Source organism: Copadichromis virginalis, linkage group LG3 (genome assembly GCF_057382275.1).
Source record: "Copadichromis virginalis isolate Kocher_CV1m ecotype Utaka linkage group LG3, C_Virginalis_male_GT1.1, whole genome shotgun sequence".
Classification (NCBI taxonomy): Eukaryota; Metazoa; Chordata; class Actinopteri; order Cichliformes; family Cichlidae; genus Copadichromis; species Copadichromis virginalis.
The window spans coordinates 34,929,429-34,944,692 of NC_140620.1; the positions used below are offsets into that span (position 1 = coordinate 34,929,429).

At 43.3% G+C, this 15,264-nt stretch overlaps 1 protein-coding gene across 3 annotated transcripts; it reads left to right on the plus strand.

Annotated features, from left to right (window-relative positions):
• The first annotated feature begins 137 nt into the window (after nucleotides 1-137).
• cyld3 (cylindromatosis (turban tumor syndrome) 3) lies at nucleotides 138-14,732 on the plus strand. Of its 3 annotated transcripts, none has more exons than XM_085450784.1 (17): nucleotides 138-245; nucleotides 492-714; nucleotides 1,200-1,317; nucleotides 1,655-1,812; nucleotides 4,531-5,028; nucleotides 5,208-5,313; nucleotides 6,589-7,049; nucleotides 8,506-8,671; nucleotides 8,825-8,966; nucleotides 10,060-10,182; nucleotides 10,636-10,727; nucleotides 10,822-10,885; nucleotides 12,231-12,429; nucleotides 12,518-12,626; nucleotides 12,712-12,830; nucleotides 13,245-13,452; nucleotides 13,536-14,732. In XM_085450784.1, the coding sequence occupies exons 2-17, from the start codon at nucleotides 547-549 to the stop codon at nucleotides 13,718-13,720; spliced, it is 2,916 nt and encodes a 971-aa protein (XP_085306910.1). In that variant the 5' UTR covers nucleotides 138-245; nucleotides 492-546; the 3' UTR covers nucleotides 13,721-14,732. The 3 variants fall into 3 exon arrangements, with proteins under 3 accessions (XP_085306910.1, XP_085306912.1, XP_085306911.1); XM_085450786.1 differs by having other exon boundaries at nucleotides 8,512-8,671; XM_085450785.1 differs by lacking the exon at nucleotides 138-245 and adding an exon at nucleotides 306-421.
• Nucleotides 14,733-15,264: the final 532 nt, after the last annotated feature.

Below are 15,264 nucleotides of genomic sequence, written 5' to 3' on the forward strand. Positions count from 1 at the left end.
AGCTTCCTACGTGCATCAGTGAGCACTTTAACAAGAACTGTGGAATTTCCCCCTTTGCCTAACATGGTAACGCCCACAAGTGCTCTGATTGGTCTACGCTCCTCCCTCGGTTATGGCTTCTAACTTGCTATTGGCCCCCGCCGGTGTCAGTCAGCCCGCTTCCTGCTTCACAGTATGGTTTGTTATTGCAGCGAAGCTCCTTTAAATGTGAGGGGAAATGTTGACGGTCGGAGCCCATGAAGTTGGTGAGTTTCTGATAGACGCCTACAAAACTTACAAAACTAACCGTGTGTCTTTGTCTGTTGAGGAAATGACGGAAAGTTAGCCTTTTGCCATTTCTTTTGACAAACCTTGAGTTTGAACGCCAGTGAGGAAAATTTAAACGTTACCTGCCGCTGCTGCCACTTGGCCCGACAGACAGGTTGTTTCTTTTTTTCTTTTTAAACCCTCTTTACGTATCTTTTAATTAACTATTTTTCTCAATTTTTTAGAAAAATGAAGGGGTTAATTCGACTGTGAACCAGCCACACTTCACACACACGTAAGATGTCAGGGGCCCATGAGCAGATCAGGAAGCGCCGCCCCCCCAAAACGTTCTTGATCTCGACCGACATAAAGGTGCGCGACCAGCTGGAAGGTACCATTTCGCTACAGCGGGGGTTCATCTGCCAGGAGCAAGATTTGGATAAAAAAGGGGACAGCCCCTGGGTTAAGGTATTAACATATATTTGCATTCACAGATTTACACAAGATTTGACACATGGAGGAACTTGTTGTGTAGTGCTAGGAGGAGAGTCTGAAAGGTGCTACCATTTGTCAGCGTCAACTTTACTAATACAAGCTGTTTTTATTTCTCTTACTTAGAATGATTAAAATTAATTAACATTGGTGGAGTAATCTTGAGTATTTTGCGATAATATTTCGAAAAGACTTTTAAAGTGGTGTTTTTGTGCAATCTCAGTTAATTATATACATTATGCATCACTTGGGTGGCCCATGTCTTATGTTGCTCCTAACACATTCACTATGTTCCACTTCAGATTCGAGCATCCACCAGCCGCTGCTGAGTTCCTGCTTTTAAAATCGTCAGACTTAAATTTCCTGTTGTTTTGTTCTTAATTTTTCTTTCATACTCCACACCACCATCCCTCCTCTCCCTGTTTCTTTCTCCCACATGTGTTTTTCCTCTTTTCCTGCAGGTGTTGGACAATGACTTCATGGGAAAAATAGAAAGGAGAGTCTTAATTGATGTCCCAACTGACCTCACTGGCTTGCTGGAGGCTGTTAGAGATCCAGAGGCTCGACTAAAACTTCTAAGTAAGAAGCAAAATACTGCAGATTTTACAGCTGCTTACTTAAAATGTGCTCGAAGCTTGATTTAACTCACTTTCTAAGGAGAGAGAGTTCAGATTTGTGTCTCTTAAGTGCTGCCAGTTACTCATAAGCTGCCCTGTTTTTACTGCACACTGTGCACACTGTAATGGCTGTTTATCGCAGTAATTGTAGAGCACACTGAAGCTTTTCTCTATTATAAGTACATTTATGGCCTGAAATGTGACCAAAAACTGTCCCAGAGGATGTTAATCAAATGTAATTAGAAGTTTGTAATCTGCTAATTATTTGTTTGTTTGTTGTATTGTTCTGTGTTTTTCAGACCAGCCTGGGAAGCTGCAGCAGTTGGCTTCTCTGCCGTCTGACTCCCCGCTGTGGGTCCAAATAGGTCAGCAGGATGAGCTGGCAGAGGCAGAGCTGAAGTACATCGGGCCCTTAACCAGAGGAAGCAGCGCTGTGTATTTTGGGGTCCAACTCAAGGTTGGCTTAATCATTGGATTGATTGAATTTTCAAATATTTTAAGTTGCTTTAATCAGCAGTTTGAACTACTTATGCGTTGCATGGTATAGCTGATACTGTTGAACCTGCTTTGCGGTTTCTCACTACCTACAATAGCTGTTCGTTACCAAACCTGGGCAAAAAAAAAAGATGGCAGCTAAAGAGCCAGAGTATAAAATCGCTAAAAGAAGAGACTTCCTGGGATCTTTTTTTGACTCATTACCCAGAAGCTTCACAGGATCAGTGCTGATATTGCTCTGTGGGTGCTAGCTGTACACCAGTCAGCTACACTGTTAAAACCACCCTCCACAGCAGAATATTTACAGTTGTGGTCAGAAGTTTACATCCACTGAATGTCAGGGTAATTTTGGACTCATAATTATATCTTTCAGTTGTTCTTTTTCCAGGGTGGGATAATTGTACAGCATACATCTTTAATGACTTAAAAAAAAACAAGAATTGGGTGCACAAGTTTTAAAAAATGTTTGGATTTTCTCTAATATGCACATTGTCAAAAGTATAAATACAGGCTCAAATATATACATAGACCCCACTAATATATATTTAAGGATCGCTTTGCAAGTTGCACCATGACCAGACTCTATTGGTAGCCATCAGCAAGCTTCTGGCATTATTCTGGTTGAATGTTTGGCCACTGTTCTGGCAGAATTGGTAGAGTTTATTTAAACTTGTTGGTTTCCTGGCCAAGGCCCAGCTTTTAAGTGTAGTTCGTAGATTTTTATTAGGGTTGAGGTGAGAGATTTGGGAATACCATTCAAGAAGCTCAGTGTGAGCTTCATCCATCCATTCCAGTTTTAATGTGTGTTTGGGAACATTGTCCTGATGACACCCAACTATGTAAACTTTCAACTGTCCAGCTGTTTTGAGGGGAAGTTGAAAAATTTGGAGGGAGCCCTCCTTCATTATTCCATCCACTTAGGACAATGTATCAGTATCACTGGCAGTAAAACAGCCTAAGAGCATGATGCTATCACCACCATGCTTTACAGTTGTTACAGTGTTCTTTGGTTTGCATGTCTGACTATAAAAAAAAGTTCCCCATTTCAATCGCGTTTGAAGGTGTCAGTTATGGAGCAGGGGCTTCTTTCTTGGTCAGCACCCCCTCAGTGCATTGTTAGGTCACGCTGTCTTCACTGTGGACAGAAGCACTGGTCATGCAGCAGTTTCCATTCCATGTCAGGCTTGAGCCTTGGTGGCTCCTAAACATCCCGACCAGTTTCCTTCCATCAGAGGTTTCTTGTTTTGTTTTTGTTTTTCCCATCTTCTTCCAGACATTGGCAAAATGGTGACACATCTGAAATCCTTGTACTTAAGTACAGGAAGAAATTAAATTAGAAATTAATTTTTTTTAAACCTATTTGGAAAATATCCACTTTAAATGCTGGTTATACATGTCGTCCATTGACTGTATTTTCCTCACATCAGATTACATAAAATAACCACTGGATCCTCACCCCTGTGTGTGAAATCAAGTGACCCACAGATATTTATAAAAATCCTTCCTAATGTTGTTCAGGTTGCCCCTGTGCTGCCAAACTATCTGCAGACCTTTGGGATGTGAACCTCTGGGAGTGTCCTATACCTTCGGCAGTGTGGTGTTGGCAGCTGATTCTTTGTGTCCTAAAGGTTGTTGTTGTTGGGTGAGGCCTCCATGGATGAGGTTCGTTCAAGCAATGCTTGATCAGGCTGCGATCTGGCCAGTTTGGACCTTGTTCATCTGACAAATGCTGTCACAGCCTGAGGCACCAGATTGCCAGGTTCTGCAAGAGCTTCTTCCCACAGGCAGTCAGGATTGTGTACTCATTTTAAATACACATAATCATGCACTACAGACACACAATCCTATAATTGTTTGTATACATGAAAACACAGTCATCCTCCACAATGCTTCCTTTTTAACTGTTGCTGGCTTGTGCAATAGTTTTGTTTGCATAACTTTAGTTTAATATTCATCAGTACAGACATTCACATATGATGACTAACCTTCATTGCTGTTGTGCTGTGTTTTCATATTTGTAAAGCTGTTGAGTCCACTGTGCAGTCCTCATGTCTGCTGCAGTAAAGTTGACTCTGACTTTGACTTGTAGCTAACTAAAATGAAATATGACAAAAAGATACAGGTATCAGAAATACAAATAAAAACTAGATGTGTACTCACTAAAATAAAACAATAGTACACATGAACGCTCTTCAGATAATTATGTCAACCTGTGTGAGGAGGCTTTGGTGTGACTTTAACTCAAGTGTTTATGTTGTAGTACTTGTTATTAGTTTCTTAAGTGTGTTCTATTGAACATTTCTAAAAAACAAAATAAATAAATAAAAGCTAAAATGAACAGGGTGGAGACTAACCAAAGCTACATTTATCTGAAAAGAAACATTTGGAAGTTCATAAAAATAAATAATGTAACTCATTAATTCACACTTTTCCTACAGTGTGCTGTCCTGATGGGGAGGCTGCTGCCATCAGGGAGTGCCATTGCCAACAATAATCAGTGGCTGGCACAATCATCACAATTACTGCATACATAAAGCTCCAAAGTTTGCGAGCATAAAACTGCACCAAAATATCCGGGGAATCAAATCATAGGTTTATATACAAACCACAGATGTAGGAGCTGAGTTGCTGTGTCACTTGCAGTGTAACTATGTTAACTGTGTGTGTGATTGTCCTCCAGGGCTCAGCGGTGGGTAGGGGAAAAAGCAACGGCACTTACAAAGGCCAGAGGTTATTCACCTGCCCCGAAGCTTGCGCCCTCTTCGTCCCGGCCAGTCACATCAGGCCCCGCCAGTGGTCCAGCAGCTCCGAGGGACACCAGCGACCCCGTGAGCGAGAACACCGCAGCAGCAACGGTCACCATAGCAGCAATGGCCGCCCAAACCATTTTCAGCTGCCGCCCCAGCAGCAGCACCAGCACAGTCGTCACATTAGTTTCCACCAGCATCCACCCAACAGCTCTTCTCAGGTGTCCCCCTTTAGCATCCTTCCACGAACTGCAGACTCAGCACCCATCACAGCTCAAAACCATGTCCGAGGCCCTGCGTCACCCCCGCTGTTTCGCCCTGGTCAGCGTGTGTGTTTCCCCCTGGATGACAAAGTCTGTGCAGGGGAAGTGGTGTTCTGTGGGCCCCTGCCAGGCCGGGCCTCATCAGGAATGTACGTGGGAGCCATTCTGGTCAGTATGACCCATGAGAGAGAGAAGATGTTTGTTTGTTTGTTTTGTTTTTTTGTAGAAAATAGGACATGTTTTAACTGTTAGCAAAAAATATTTTCCCTCGCTTTGACGGTCTTATACAGTGTAATGGTGAAGCCGTTCTATTTGCATTTAATGTTTGACTCTGTGTTGTACATTAGGACACTCCTGATGGTAGCTGGGACGGGACTTACAAGGGAGAGAAGCTCTGCCACATTCCTTCAGTCCTTTATGGAGCGCTGGTGTCAGTCAACAAGGTTTCCTTAGGTAAAGCAGCTGTTTACACTCAGAAAGTTCAGGCCTCAGTTATTTCAGGTAACTCAACAAATTTAGATTTTAAACTTTAGATTTTAATCACTCTTCTTACCATAAATTGACTTCTATATAGAAAAATTTAATTAAAAAATGGCAGATTTAGTTCCAGTATTTTTCCACAATTAATACGGTCAAATGAGAATAGACCGAGAAACATAGAAACAATAAGGCTAACCTGCCTAAATTTGGCAGCTGTCCACATCAAGGTAATTTCCTTGTGCCTTTTTCAGCTCTGCTTCCATTTTTAGATTCTGTGGTTGAGTCAGAAACACAAACAAAAAACCCTGTATTACACCTGACTTTGTTAACTTTTACAAACTACGCAAATCTAGCTTTTTTCTTTCATTACAGAAAGTAAGTCATTACAATACTTGTATTACTTTTGTGTTACCTGCATCACGTCAACCATATAAACCTTGGGCCTACATAACCACACAGTGTCTTAAGGGGGATTCTTTTCATTGGTTTACTAAGACGCGTTTAAACTGTTTACATGAGGTGATGAAATAATTTTGCTTTTCCCTCATAAACTGAAGTCACCAAGAGGGAAAAGACAAGTGCCTCTTTTCTGTCCACCTAACATGCACAGATCGACCTGACAGCAGTTCTGGTTTCTTCCTGTTAAAAGGGAGTTTCTCTTTCCCACTTTTGCCAAAGCTCTTGCTCAGAGGGGTTATATGATTGTTGGGGTTTTCTCTGTATTATTGTAGGCTCTTTCACTTGCAATATTGTTTTTGTGATTTGGCACTATATGAATAAATATGGAATTAAAATGAACTGTGAATCAATACACTTCCTAAAATGAAACGAAGCTCGATAAGTCGCTGTCTTTTTTCTTTATGCTAGAAGAGCTAGAAAGCAGCAAATGACAACTTTGAAGGAGGCACTTACCAAGTTTACATCAAATTGTGAAGTGTTTTTGCTTGTAATGGGTCACTTGCCACATTTTTTTTTTTACCTCACCTTTTTATAAACATCTTGCAGAAAAGAAACAATTAACACCAACAATCACTAAGTAAAAGCAATACAGAGATGTGTAACTGAACCAAATGAAAACTCAGTCAAAACAAGGAATTGTGTTTTGTCATAAGGGCTGAGTGGACGTGAATGAGGGCTATGTGGAGACAACTGTGTTTACACCTGAGCTTTGTAGAGACGAAGCGTTGCAGGAGCATAACAGTAAAAATAAACATCTAACATCTAACATCTTCACTTCTGCGTCCTCAGAACCAAAGTCCCATCGAACCAACCCCACTCAGAAATCTTCCAGAACCGTCCTGAAGGTGGCACTCCCCCCAGTTACTAAATCAGTCCCTGTATCGCCGCCTGCCTCTGCACCAAAGATAGCCCTGATGCCCCCAATCAAACCAGCACTTAAATCTCCCCCTCTGCCTCTGCCAAAACCCGCCCAGAAACCCGGGCTTCCTCCCCCTCCTCCTCTACCCCCTCCCAAACCGCAAGGCCTGACAGCCGGCCAGCAGCAGCACACCAATGGTACTCACGGACCCGCCTCACCGCTGAGGGCTCCGGGTAACGGTGACGACGCAGCAGAGAATGGAGAGGCAGGATCGGGCAGCAATCTGGAGGTCGGGTCGATGGTTGAAGTGAATGATCCGCCGCTGTTTGGAGTTATCCGCTGGATTGGATGGATAAACGGGATTTCAGAGCCAGTGGCAGGAATCGAACTGGTAAGGACAGTTTGTGCCTCAGTTTTTATTCCCTTATTGAGGTTGTACACTCATACAGAGTTTTCTACATCAGTTTTTTACTTCCCAGACGGATTGAAAGCAGTTGCTACTTATAACTGAATCATTGTTTTCTTATGCCGGTAAAGTCGTGTTAGCATTATTATTTAAACAAAAACGGGTTATTTCCATCACCACATTTGTCACCACATATCCTTTTTCATTATTACACAAACTTCCTGTTAACTTTTATGAGGGCAACGGAAAAGGAAGCCGCAGTTTGTTTACACTTAAGAAGATCATTCGCTCTTTGTTAAAGGATACCTTTCATACCAAGCATTCATGTTTCTGCATGTTCTCTTTTCAAAGAAACTGTTGGCAGTTCTTGTGGATTGATTCCTGATAAAGTCTTGCCTGTTCTTGATCCTGTTCTGTGTTCTGCTGGCTGCAGGTGGTCTGAGAAGCCTCTGCAGAAGTGCTTTAATGCTGCGTTTTTGGAGGACAGCTCCTATTACATAAATACTCTGTATATATTTTTCTTGTCACTTGATCCATGACCTCAGCAATTTTTTACCTGGCGGGTTCATGGGCCCAGTCTTTAGTTAGGAGTTTGAATTACTACAACATGATGTCCATTTTGTAAATTATCGTCCCATTAAGAGTGAAATAGGTCAAACAAAGCAGGGTTTGAGTTGCTGAACTCGCAGATTCAAAAGAGGATATACAAATGTTTGACCTACACATGCACTGAAAAGAAGAGATGAAGGCATCAGGAACTCATCAACTACTTAGCCCCCTGCACTTGAAGTTGCAGTATGCTGCTCACTGTCTGTGGTATCTGGTGGCCATGTGACTATGAATCACTCCAAGTATAGATTAGCTTAAGGTTATAGAGATAGATCTGCTATGTAGGAGTCTGTGGGGACTGACTCATCCTGAGAGACAGCCTCAAGTGGGCATTAGAGGTACTGCAGTTTTTGGCACTTGTGCTGTGGTTTCACCTTTTTGTTACAGAGGTTACAGCTTCAGCTACATTAATTGTTTGTTTGTTTTTTAATCTATAGCAGTTGTAATGGCGCATCAAGCATCAGTACAGAAACTGATTTCTTCCAGTATATTGTTCCAATGGATTCATTTTTACCATCAACAGCTGAATCAAATACTTTGTTACAGCAGCAGAGGAAACTTGGAGTTTGATGTGTGGGCTCTAGGCACAAATATGCCGCATATCACACAGGGGGGTGATATGAGCCCCAGAGGGAGGATGTCTTTGATTTGCAAGGCAGGTCAGTACGTAGGGCTCAGGCTGCCTGCCTGGAGCAGGTCACAGGTTTCACTCCATTAGTTTAATGACCTCCTATCATGCTGGTTTGCAATAGGCTAATAAATCCCCACTGTGTGTGTGTGTGTGTGTGTGTGTGTGTGTGTGTGTGTGTGTGTGTGTGTGTGTGTGTGTCAGGAACAGGAGCTGTCTGCTGGAACGGATGGCAGTTACCTCGGGGAGCGTCACTTTCGTTGCCCGGCCAACAAGGGGCTTTTCGTAAAGCTTCGCAACTGTAGACGGGACTCCAGATTCCCCGCCCCTGAGATGCCTGTCAATCAAGTGGAGCGATGCAACTCTATAGGTAAAGTAGGCTGTAATCTGACACAAGGCCACGCCAGCACCTCGCCGTCAAAGCTCTCTGTCTCATTTTTGCATACGTGCTGATGATCGCTGTTAAAGCAGCATTTATGACGCTCTGATATCTAATACCATCTTCTGTGTCTGTGGCTGCCAGCCTTTGCAGAGTGGGGCAGTGAGCGCGTGGAGGAGCACACTCCTCCTGTGGAGGGGGATGAGGCCCGGGAGCTCTACCAGGGCTGGAAGAAAGGCATCCAGGGTCACCTCAACTCCTGCTACCTGGATGCCACGCTGTTCAGGTAACATCTGAGACATTAGTTACTGTCCTACATCTCATAGAAAGAAGACTGTTGGTGTAAATATGTTGTTTTGACAAAAGCTGGTTTTTCAGATTTATACCAGATCTTTCAGATTGTTCACAAAAAGGCTGATAATGAATGTTTTTTGTCACTGTGATCTACAGCAGACATGCTGTGCCTCTGCTGTGTATACTGTTACAATACTGTACATACAATACAATACATATTAAATGTGACCATTAGAAGTGATGCATGTGACAGGCTTATTTCTGCTGCTGGATGAGGAAGAGAGTAGATATGACTAAGACCGTCATCTCACAACTCCGCCCACGTGGAAACCAGGGACTTAGAGGAAGGTCAGCAGTCTAAAACTGCTACCTTCAGTTGAACATATCAAAAGCAAAGACATGAAAGTGCACTCGCATATGATGTCACATGTCCGACTGTGGAATATGTTCAGTGTTATAAATATCTTGGAGCAGTTATTGTGAAGCTGTGTGCAAGAATGTTTGAGAAGGCTTCTTTTCTTCCACGTTGATAAAAACAATGATGATTTTATTTTATTGCGCTTTTACTGAATCGTTCTTATCTTTTTCTTCTTGGTGTCCTGGTTTGGATATTTACATGTAAAGAACAGAATATCGCTCAGTCAAATGGTGAAGTGGTCTAACAGGCTGATCGGTGAAGCACAGCTGAACCCAAGCATCCCTGCACACCAGACAGTTGCAGCGGTTCACTGGTTCGATTTCTTTTTGCACAGAGTTTTAGTTTCCTCCTTCTGGACAAAGATATCTGGTTTAAAAAAAGCTTTGTTTATGCAGCCGTCACGCAGATAAACAAATTATAGCTTTGCCAGTTTTGTGGGCTACATGATGCCCCAAATGAATTATTAATAATTCTCACTTTTAATATTTTTTGCATGATGTATATTTGTTGCATTGAGAGTGTGCACGTGAGGATGGATGATTCACCACTGCTGAACTAATCTACCTACAGGTAGAAATGAAGGAGCCTGGCATTAAATGAGGGGGTGCACCAAGATTCCACCCAGCTGCTTGTTTTAAACCCCACCTGTGTGCTTTTGTCTCCACAGTCTGTTTTCCTGCTGCAGTTCAGCTGACTGTGTGTTATTCTGGCCCACCGACCCTAAAACCGACCAGAGCTCCAGTCAGGCTCAGGACCTTCTACGCTGCGACATTGTCAACCCACTGCGGAGGTCTGTGCTGTTGTCACTGGTCATTGTTTGGTTAAAATGAACCGGGAGGTATGATGGAGGGACTGTTGTGCCCATTTCCTGTCTCCTTACTATCAGTTTCTGTTGTCACCATCTCTACAACAAAAACTGAAGTTTCTCTAGTGACCACTTGAGACTGGCTTTAAAACACGAGTCAGTGGCCATGGTTATCTGATAACAGTACTAACACTACTGCTACTTATCCAGAATAGTGACCTTTGGTATCACAAGCATGTGGAGTTTAATCCAGTGTTCTGTTTGTGGTCGTTAAACACAAATGTCATTCTAATAGGAGGCCCAAAAGGTTGCAGTCATTAAACACCACGTTCACGTGTCGCTAAGCTGAAGCGCTCATAACTTTAGTTTGTGCTCACATTCTTGTTATATATCTGTGTGACGTGTCTGAGGCGCTCCTGTGCTGCCGTGTTTTTAAAGGTACGGCTATGTGTGTGCCAGTAAGACAATGGCGTTGAGGCGACTGCTGGAAGCTGCGAACAGTGATATGGGCTTCACCAACCAGGAGAAAGGTATGCAAGTGTTCTCCTCCACCAGGGACTGTGCTGCAAACATAGTTAAAGACTTCGAGGAATGCTGTCATACCTCTCTTGTTCTTTCTGTCAGATCCTGAAGAATTTCTCAACAAGCTTTTCCAGCTTCTCCGAGTCGAGCCGCTTCTCAAGATCAGGTAATGTTGCCGACACTTGCTGTTTTTTCTTTTCTTTTTGTCTGCATGGACAGTTTCTCACTGGACTGTTGTTCCCAGATTACCTGCACACAGTCATTATCACACACACAGGTTAGCTGTTGCATCGACGCGGTTGGAAGTTGAATTTGGATGACGTTTTTCCAACACTGTCGCTCTTCTACATTTCATGCATTCCTCTGTGAGAACACAACCTGCCACCAGTTCACTTTTGTTCAAAGGTGATGGAAATATTTGCCTGGTTGTTGTTTGTTGTTGTTGAAGTTCACACTGTCTAAATCTAACTAAAGGAAAAGGGACTTCCAGCCTGGAGGTCAAACAGACTGTGGCTCTTCCTAAAACTATTTGACTTGCCTCTTGTGTCTATAGTGTCCCTGTGAAGACTGCGTTCAGTGTTTTCATGCTTGTCCATGTTGTTATTTGCTTAGAGCTCCATGAAGTGTTTCACCTCCCTTTTATGTACTTCAGTGACTCAACGGATCTCAAACTTGACCTCTGACCTTGACTTCAAGGTCACTGTTATTCAAACTTGCCAGTGTTTTTTAATAGATGCACCTGTTTTATGAATTTGAAAGTCCTGTGTTGCACTGATCTTGAGTTATCGTGACCACGCGGCCCGCCCGCCTGTCTATCGTTGGCAGGGTAATGACAATACCCCATCAGTCTTTTATAGCTGAAGGGTAAAAATGACTGCAGGTCCTAAAGAGTTAATGCAATACTCTCATTGAACCCCTTGAATTAAAGCTGGAAATTGGCTCACATCTTGTTTGATTTAAAGTCTACTGTGAAGGCGTGCAGAGACAAACTACAAGGAAAATTGTTATTATCCAAATATTTATGGATAACTATATGCTTACACAGCCAAGCATCAAAGGTGGTCATTGTTGTAATGCCTGCTCTGTCAGTGTTTTAGGATTGCACCCGGTGGCTTTGTTCTGGTGTTAAACAAGGTCTCGAGGGAAACAATAACAAAGCAACACTGAATGAGACATGATCCACAGTGCAGCCAGAGGGCAGCATAATTAGACAGCTAGATCTCACAAGCTTGGCTTGCAGACTGCATTTAAAAACCGTACACACACACGCTGGTGTTTCATTGATAAAACCTGAAGCATAGACATGTTGGATGGTCTGCACCACACAGAAAACCACATGCTTCAGGAGGTAATATTTGTTTATGAATTCCACAACAATGTATCGAACGTTAAAGGTTTAGCAGTTAAAGGTCAAATTCAGTAGCTCGAGTTAGAGGAGCTGAGGCCTGATCATCACCTAAATCTTGAGCTCATTCTACATATTTAATTCCCTGCCTTCTTCCTCTCCTCAGATCGATGTCTCAGCAGCCACAGGAGTGTCACCTCTATCAGCTCTTCCCTCCTGCCCTTACCCCCTCTCCTTCCTCGCCCGAGGCTCTCTCCCCAGTCAACTCCCCGATCCCCCTCTCCTCAGCGTCATCCATGAGGGTCGCCAGCGTCCAGACCCTGCTGGAGTCCTCCTTTCTCCACTCCGGCCTCAAGTTTGTTGAGGTGATAGAAATAAGCCAGAGATTTCACATCAATATGAGTAAAAAGGAGTTACTATATTTTCTTATGTGTGGCTTGATGTGCCCACCAGGCTCCCTCTTGCCTCTTGCTGCTCATGCCGAGGTTCGGGAAAGACTTCAAAATGTTTGACGCCATCTTGCCGACCCTCAGCCTGGACATCACAGACCTGCTGGATGACAGTAAGGACGATCACAGGGAGCGATTTGTTCCTGCTCATTGAAGATTTGAAGTAGCTTAAGTTTTATGTTCTCCTTTCTCTTGCAGCTCTGAGGCAGTGTACTATCTGTCAGGCTGTAGCCGAGTGGGAGTGTCTGCAGTGTTACGATGATGTAGACATCACTCCTGGACATCTGAAACAGTACTGCAAGACCTGCAACGTTCAGGTAGCCCTTCACTGCTTCAGGTTTATAGAGACATGCACCAAAGAGCCTCTGCTTTAAAGATGGAATCGTCTGCAGCAGTCCAGCTTAATTCAGCCCAGTGTTGTGGTTTTCTGGATCGCTGATACTCTGTAGACTCGCTCGGTACTCTGTACATGATACCAGATTAAGATTGTACCCTGTGCTGAAAGTTGGCTGCCAAATAAGCACTCTTATTTTGTGTCTTACTCTGCACTAAATATCAGATATGTTTATAACTGTAACTGCTGGATGCTGGTGCTTGCTCCTCACATAATCTCAGCACTCCACTCTGTCATCCAAGTATGGGCACTTGTGATTTAGTGGTTGGCTTCATGGTAGCTGCTGCCGCCTTTTATATACAGTCTGTGTTTTTTACTCATTGACTTTGATCACCAGGTCCACAGTCACAGGAAACGAGCGTCCCACAGCCCGGTGAAGATTGGCGTCCCCGGGGAACAGTGGACAGGCCCCCTGCACTGCACGCGACAGCGAATGTCTCTCTTCGCTGTGACGTGCATCGAGACGAGCCATTACGTGAGCTTCGTCAAGAACGGGCCCCTCGACACCGACTGGCTGTTTTTCGACAGCATGGCGGATCGGGAAGGTGAAACTCAAACACGATAACCGAATCTTACATTCAGCCAGCGAGGAGCAAGCGCTCACGTTTCTCCATGTGCTCTCACACAGGTGGAGAGAACGGCTTCAACATCCCCCAAGTGAAGGCTTGTCCCGAGGTGGGCCGCTACCTGAGCTTGTCAGAGGAGGAGCTGAGCAGAGTGGACCCCAGCTCCTTGAGGGAGGCTGCGCGTCGCCTGCTCTGCGACTCGTACATGTGCCTGTACCACAGCCCCGAGCTCAGCCTGTACAAGTGACACGGACACTCAGCACAGACGTGCAGACTGAAGTGGACGTGTTGTCCTCAGGTTCTTCCCTTCGCACAGCTGTCTGAATAAAACGTTGCACTTCAGAATATCAGGTGTAACATGAAATCTGCCTTATTCTCACCATGACCAGCATTTTTTTTTATTACTCCCTCCTGTGAAGTGGGGTTAGAGACTGAAGTTCCCAGTGAGACGGGAATGTTGAAGTGCAGCTTCTTTTCTTTGTGGGTAATGTTAGACACACAAACTGGCCTTCATGTACAGACCCAGGAGGTTTTTTGTAACAGAAACTTTGCTCATCACCCGGAACACTCTCCAGAATTGGCTGCCCGCAGCTTCACACACTCAGAGATGTAAAAATAGCAGATGTAGCAGCAAGAGTCCAAAGGTTTTTAAGAAGATGGTGTAAAACAGCAAAGGTTAAGCTGGTTGACGTTTGTTATTGGGGCTAATTTTTTGGGTCATCCATGTTTAAAACTGCTTAAGTGCCAAACTGCTGCAGATTTATGGCACGGCCTTAATGTTCACATCTTCTGTATATCAGGAGTTGCAGTTTGTCTACAAACAAGATGCACTTTAAACTCTTTCGTGAAGTGTTGCCCAGTAAAGGACGACAAGTGGTGAGGGTCTGAGAATAAACCACCGTCCATCCAGAAAGCAGTCAGCCATACTTCCACACTTCTACTGTGCCTGTTGAACAAAGAGCCTTATGTTTAGGTAAAGAGCTGTGTACACTTGCCAACCTGCTGGTGAGTTTACCTGTGCCTTAATGATGCTCTCACACTGTATGAAACCACTGTGCCTGTAACATGTAACACTTGTACTCTGCACAGTTCAGTTTGCACTGCTTTATTTACACGTCAGTTCATCTGTATATAATAGCATTCCCTGTAACTGACAGCACAGATTGCACATTGATGTTTAAACTGTTAGATTGCTTACAGGTTCTTTAATGCAATCCAGCTACACGCAATGAGAATAAAGATTTGATATTGTTCCTATGTCTTAGTGTTTTTGCCTTTTTTTTTTCTTTTTTTTTTTTTTTATTGTTCAAATTTGTCAAGAAATCTAAAACATGTGGGACATGTCCATCTATCTTCTTCTGGTTATGGTGGATTTAAACCAGGACCTTTTTGCTGTGAAGCAAAAAATCCACACCGCTGTGCTTCCCAACTCTTAAACGGCTGAGTGAGAAATAATCATAATTTTCCCAAATCTGCTCCTTAAAAACATGGGTTCTGTATATTTTCTATACGTTCTTCCAGTGAAGCTTTCGCTAAATAAACTATAATATATAATATTTAAACGGGAAACGACAAGAAACATTATCAATATATCAAAATAAAACAAAAAATCACTGACCCATCATACCTTTAACACTGTTCTGTGGATTTTCTCTATCGACCACAAACAGAACACTGGTATCACAAGCATGTGAAGTCTACATTATATATTATATTGTCTACACCGCCTGGGGGGAAAAAACTGCCGTTCAATTTTCCTCAAATTAAATAGTCTTGCCACAATTAACCATC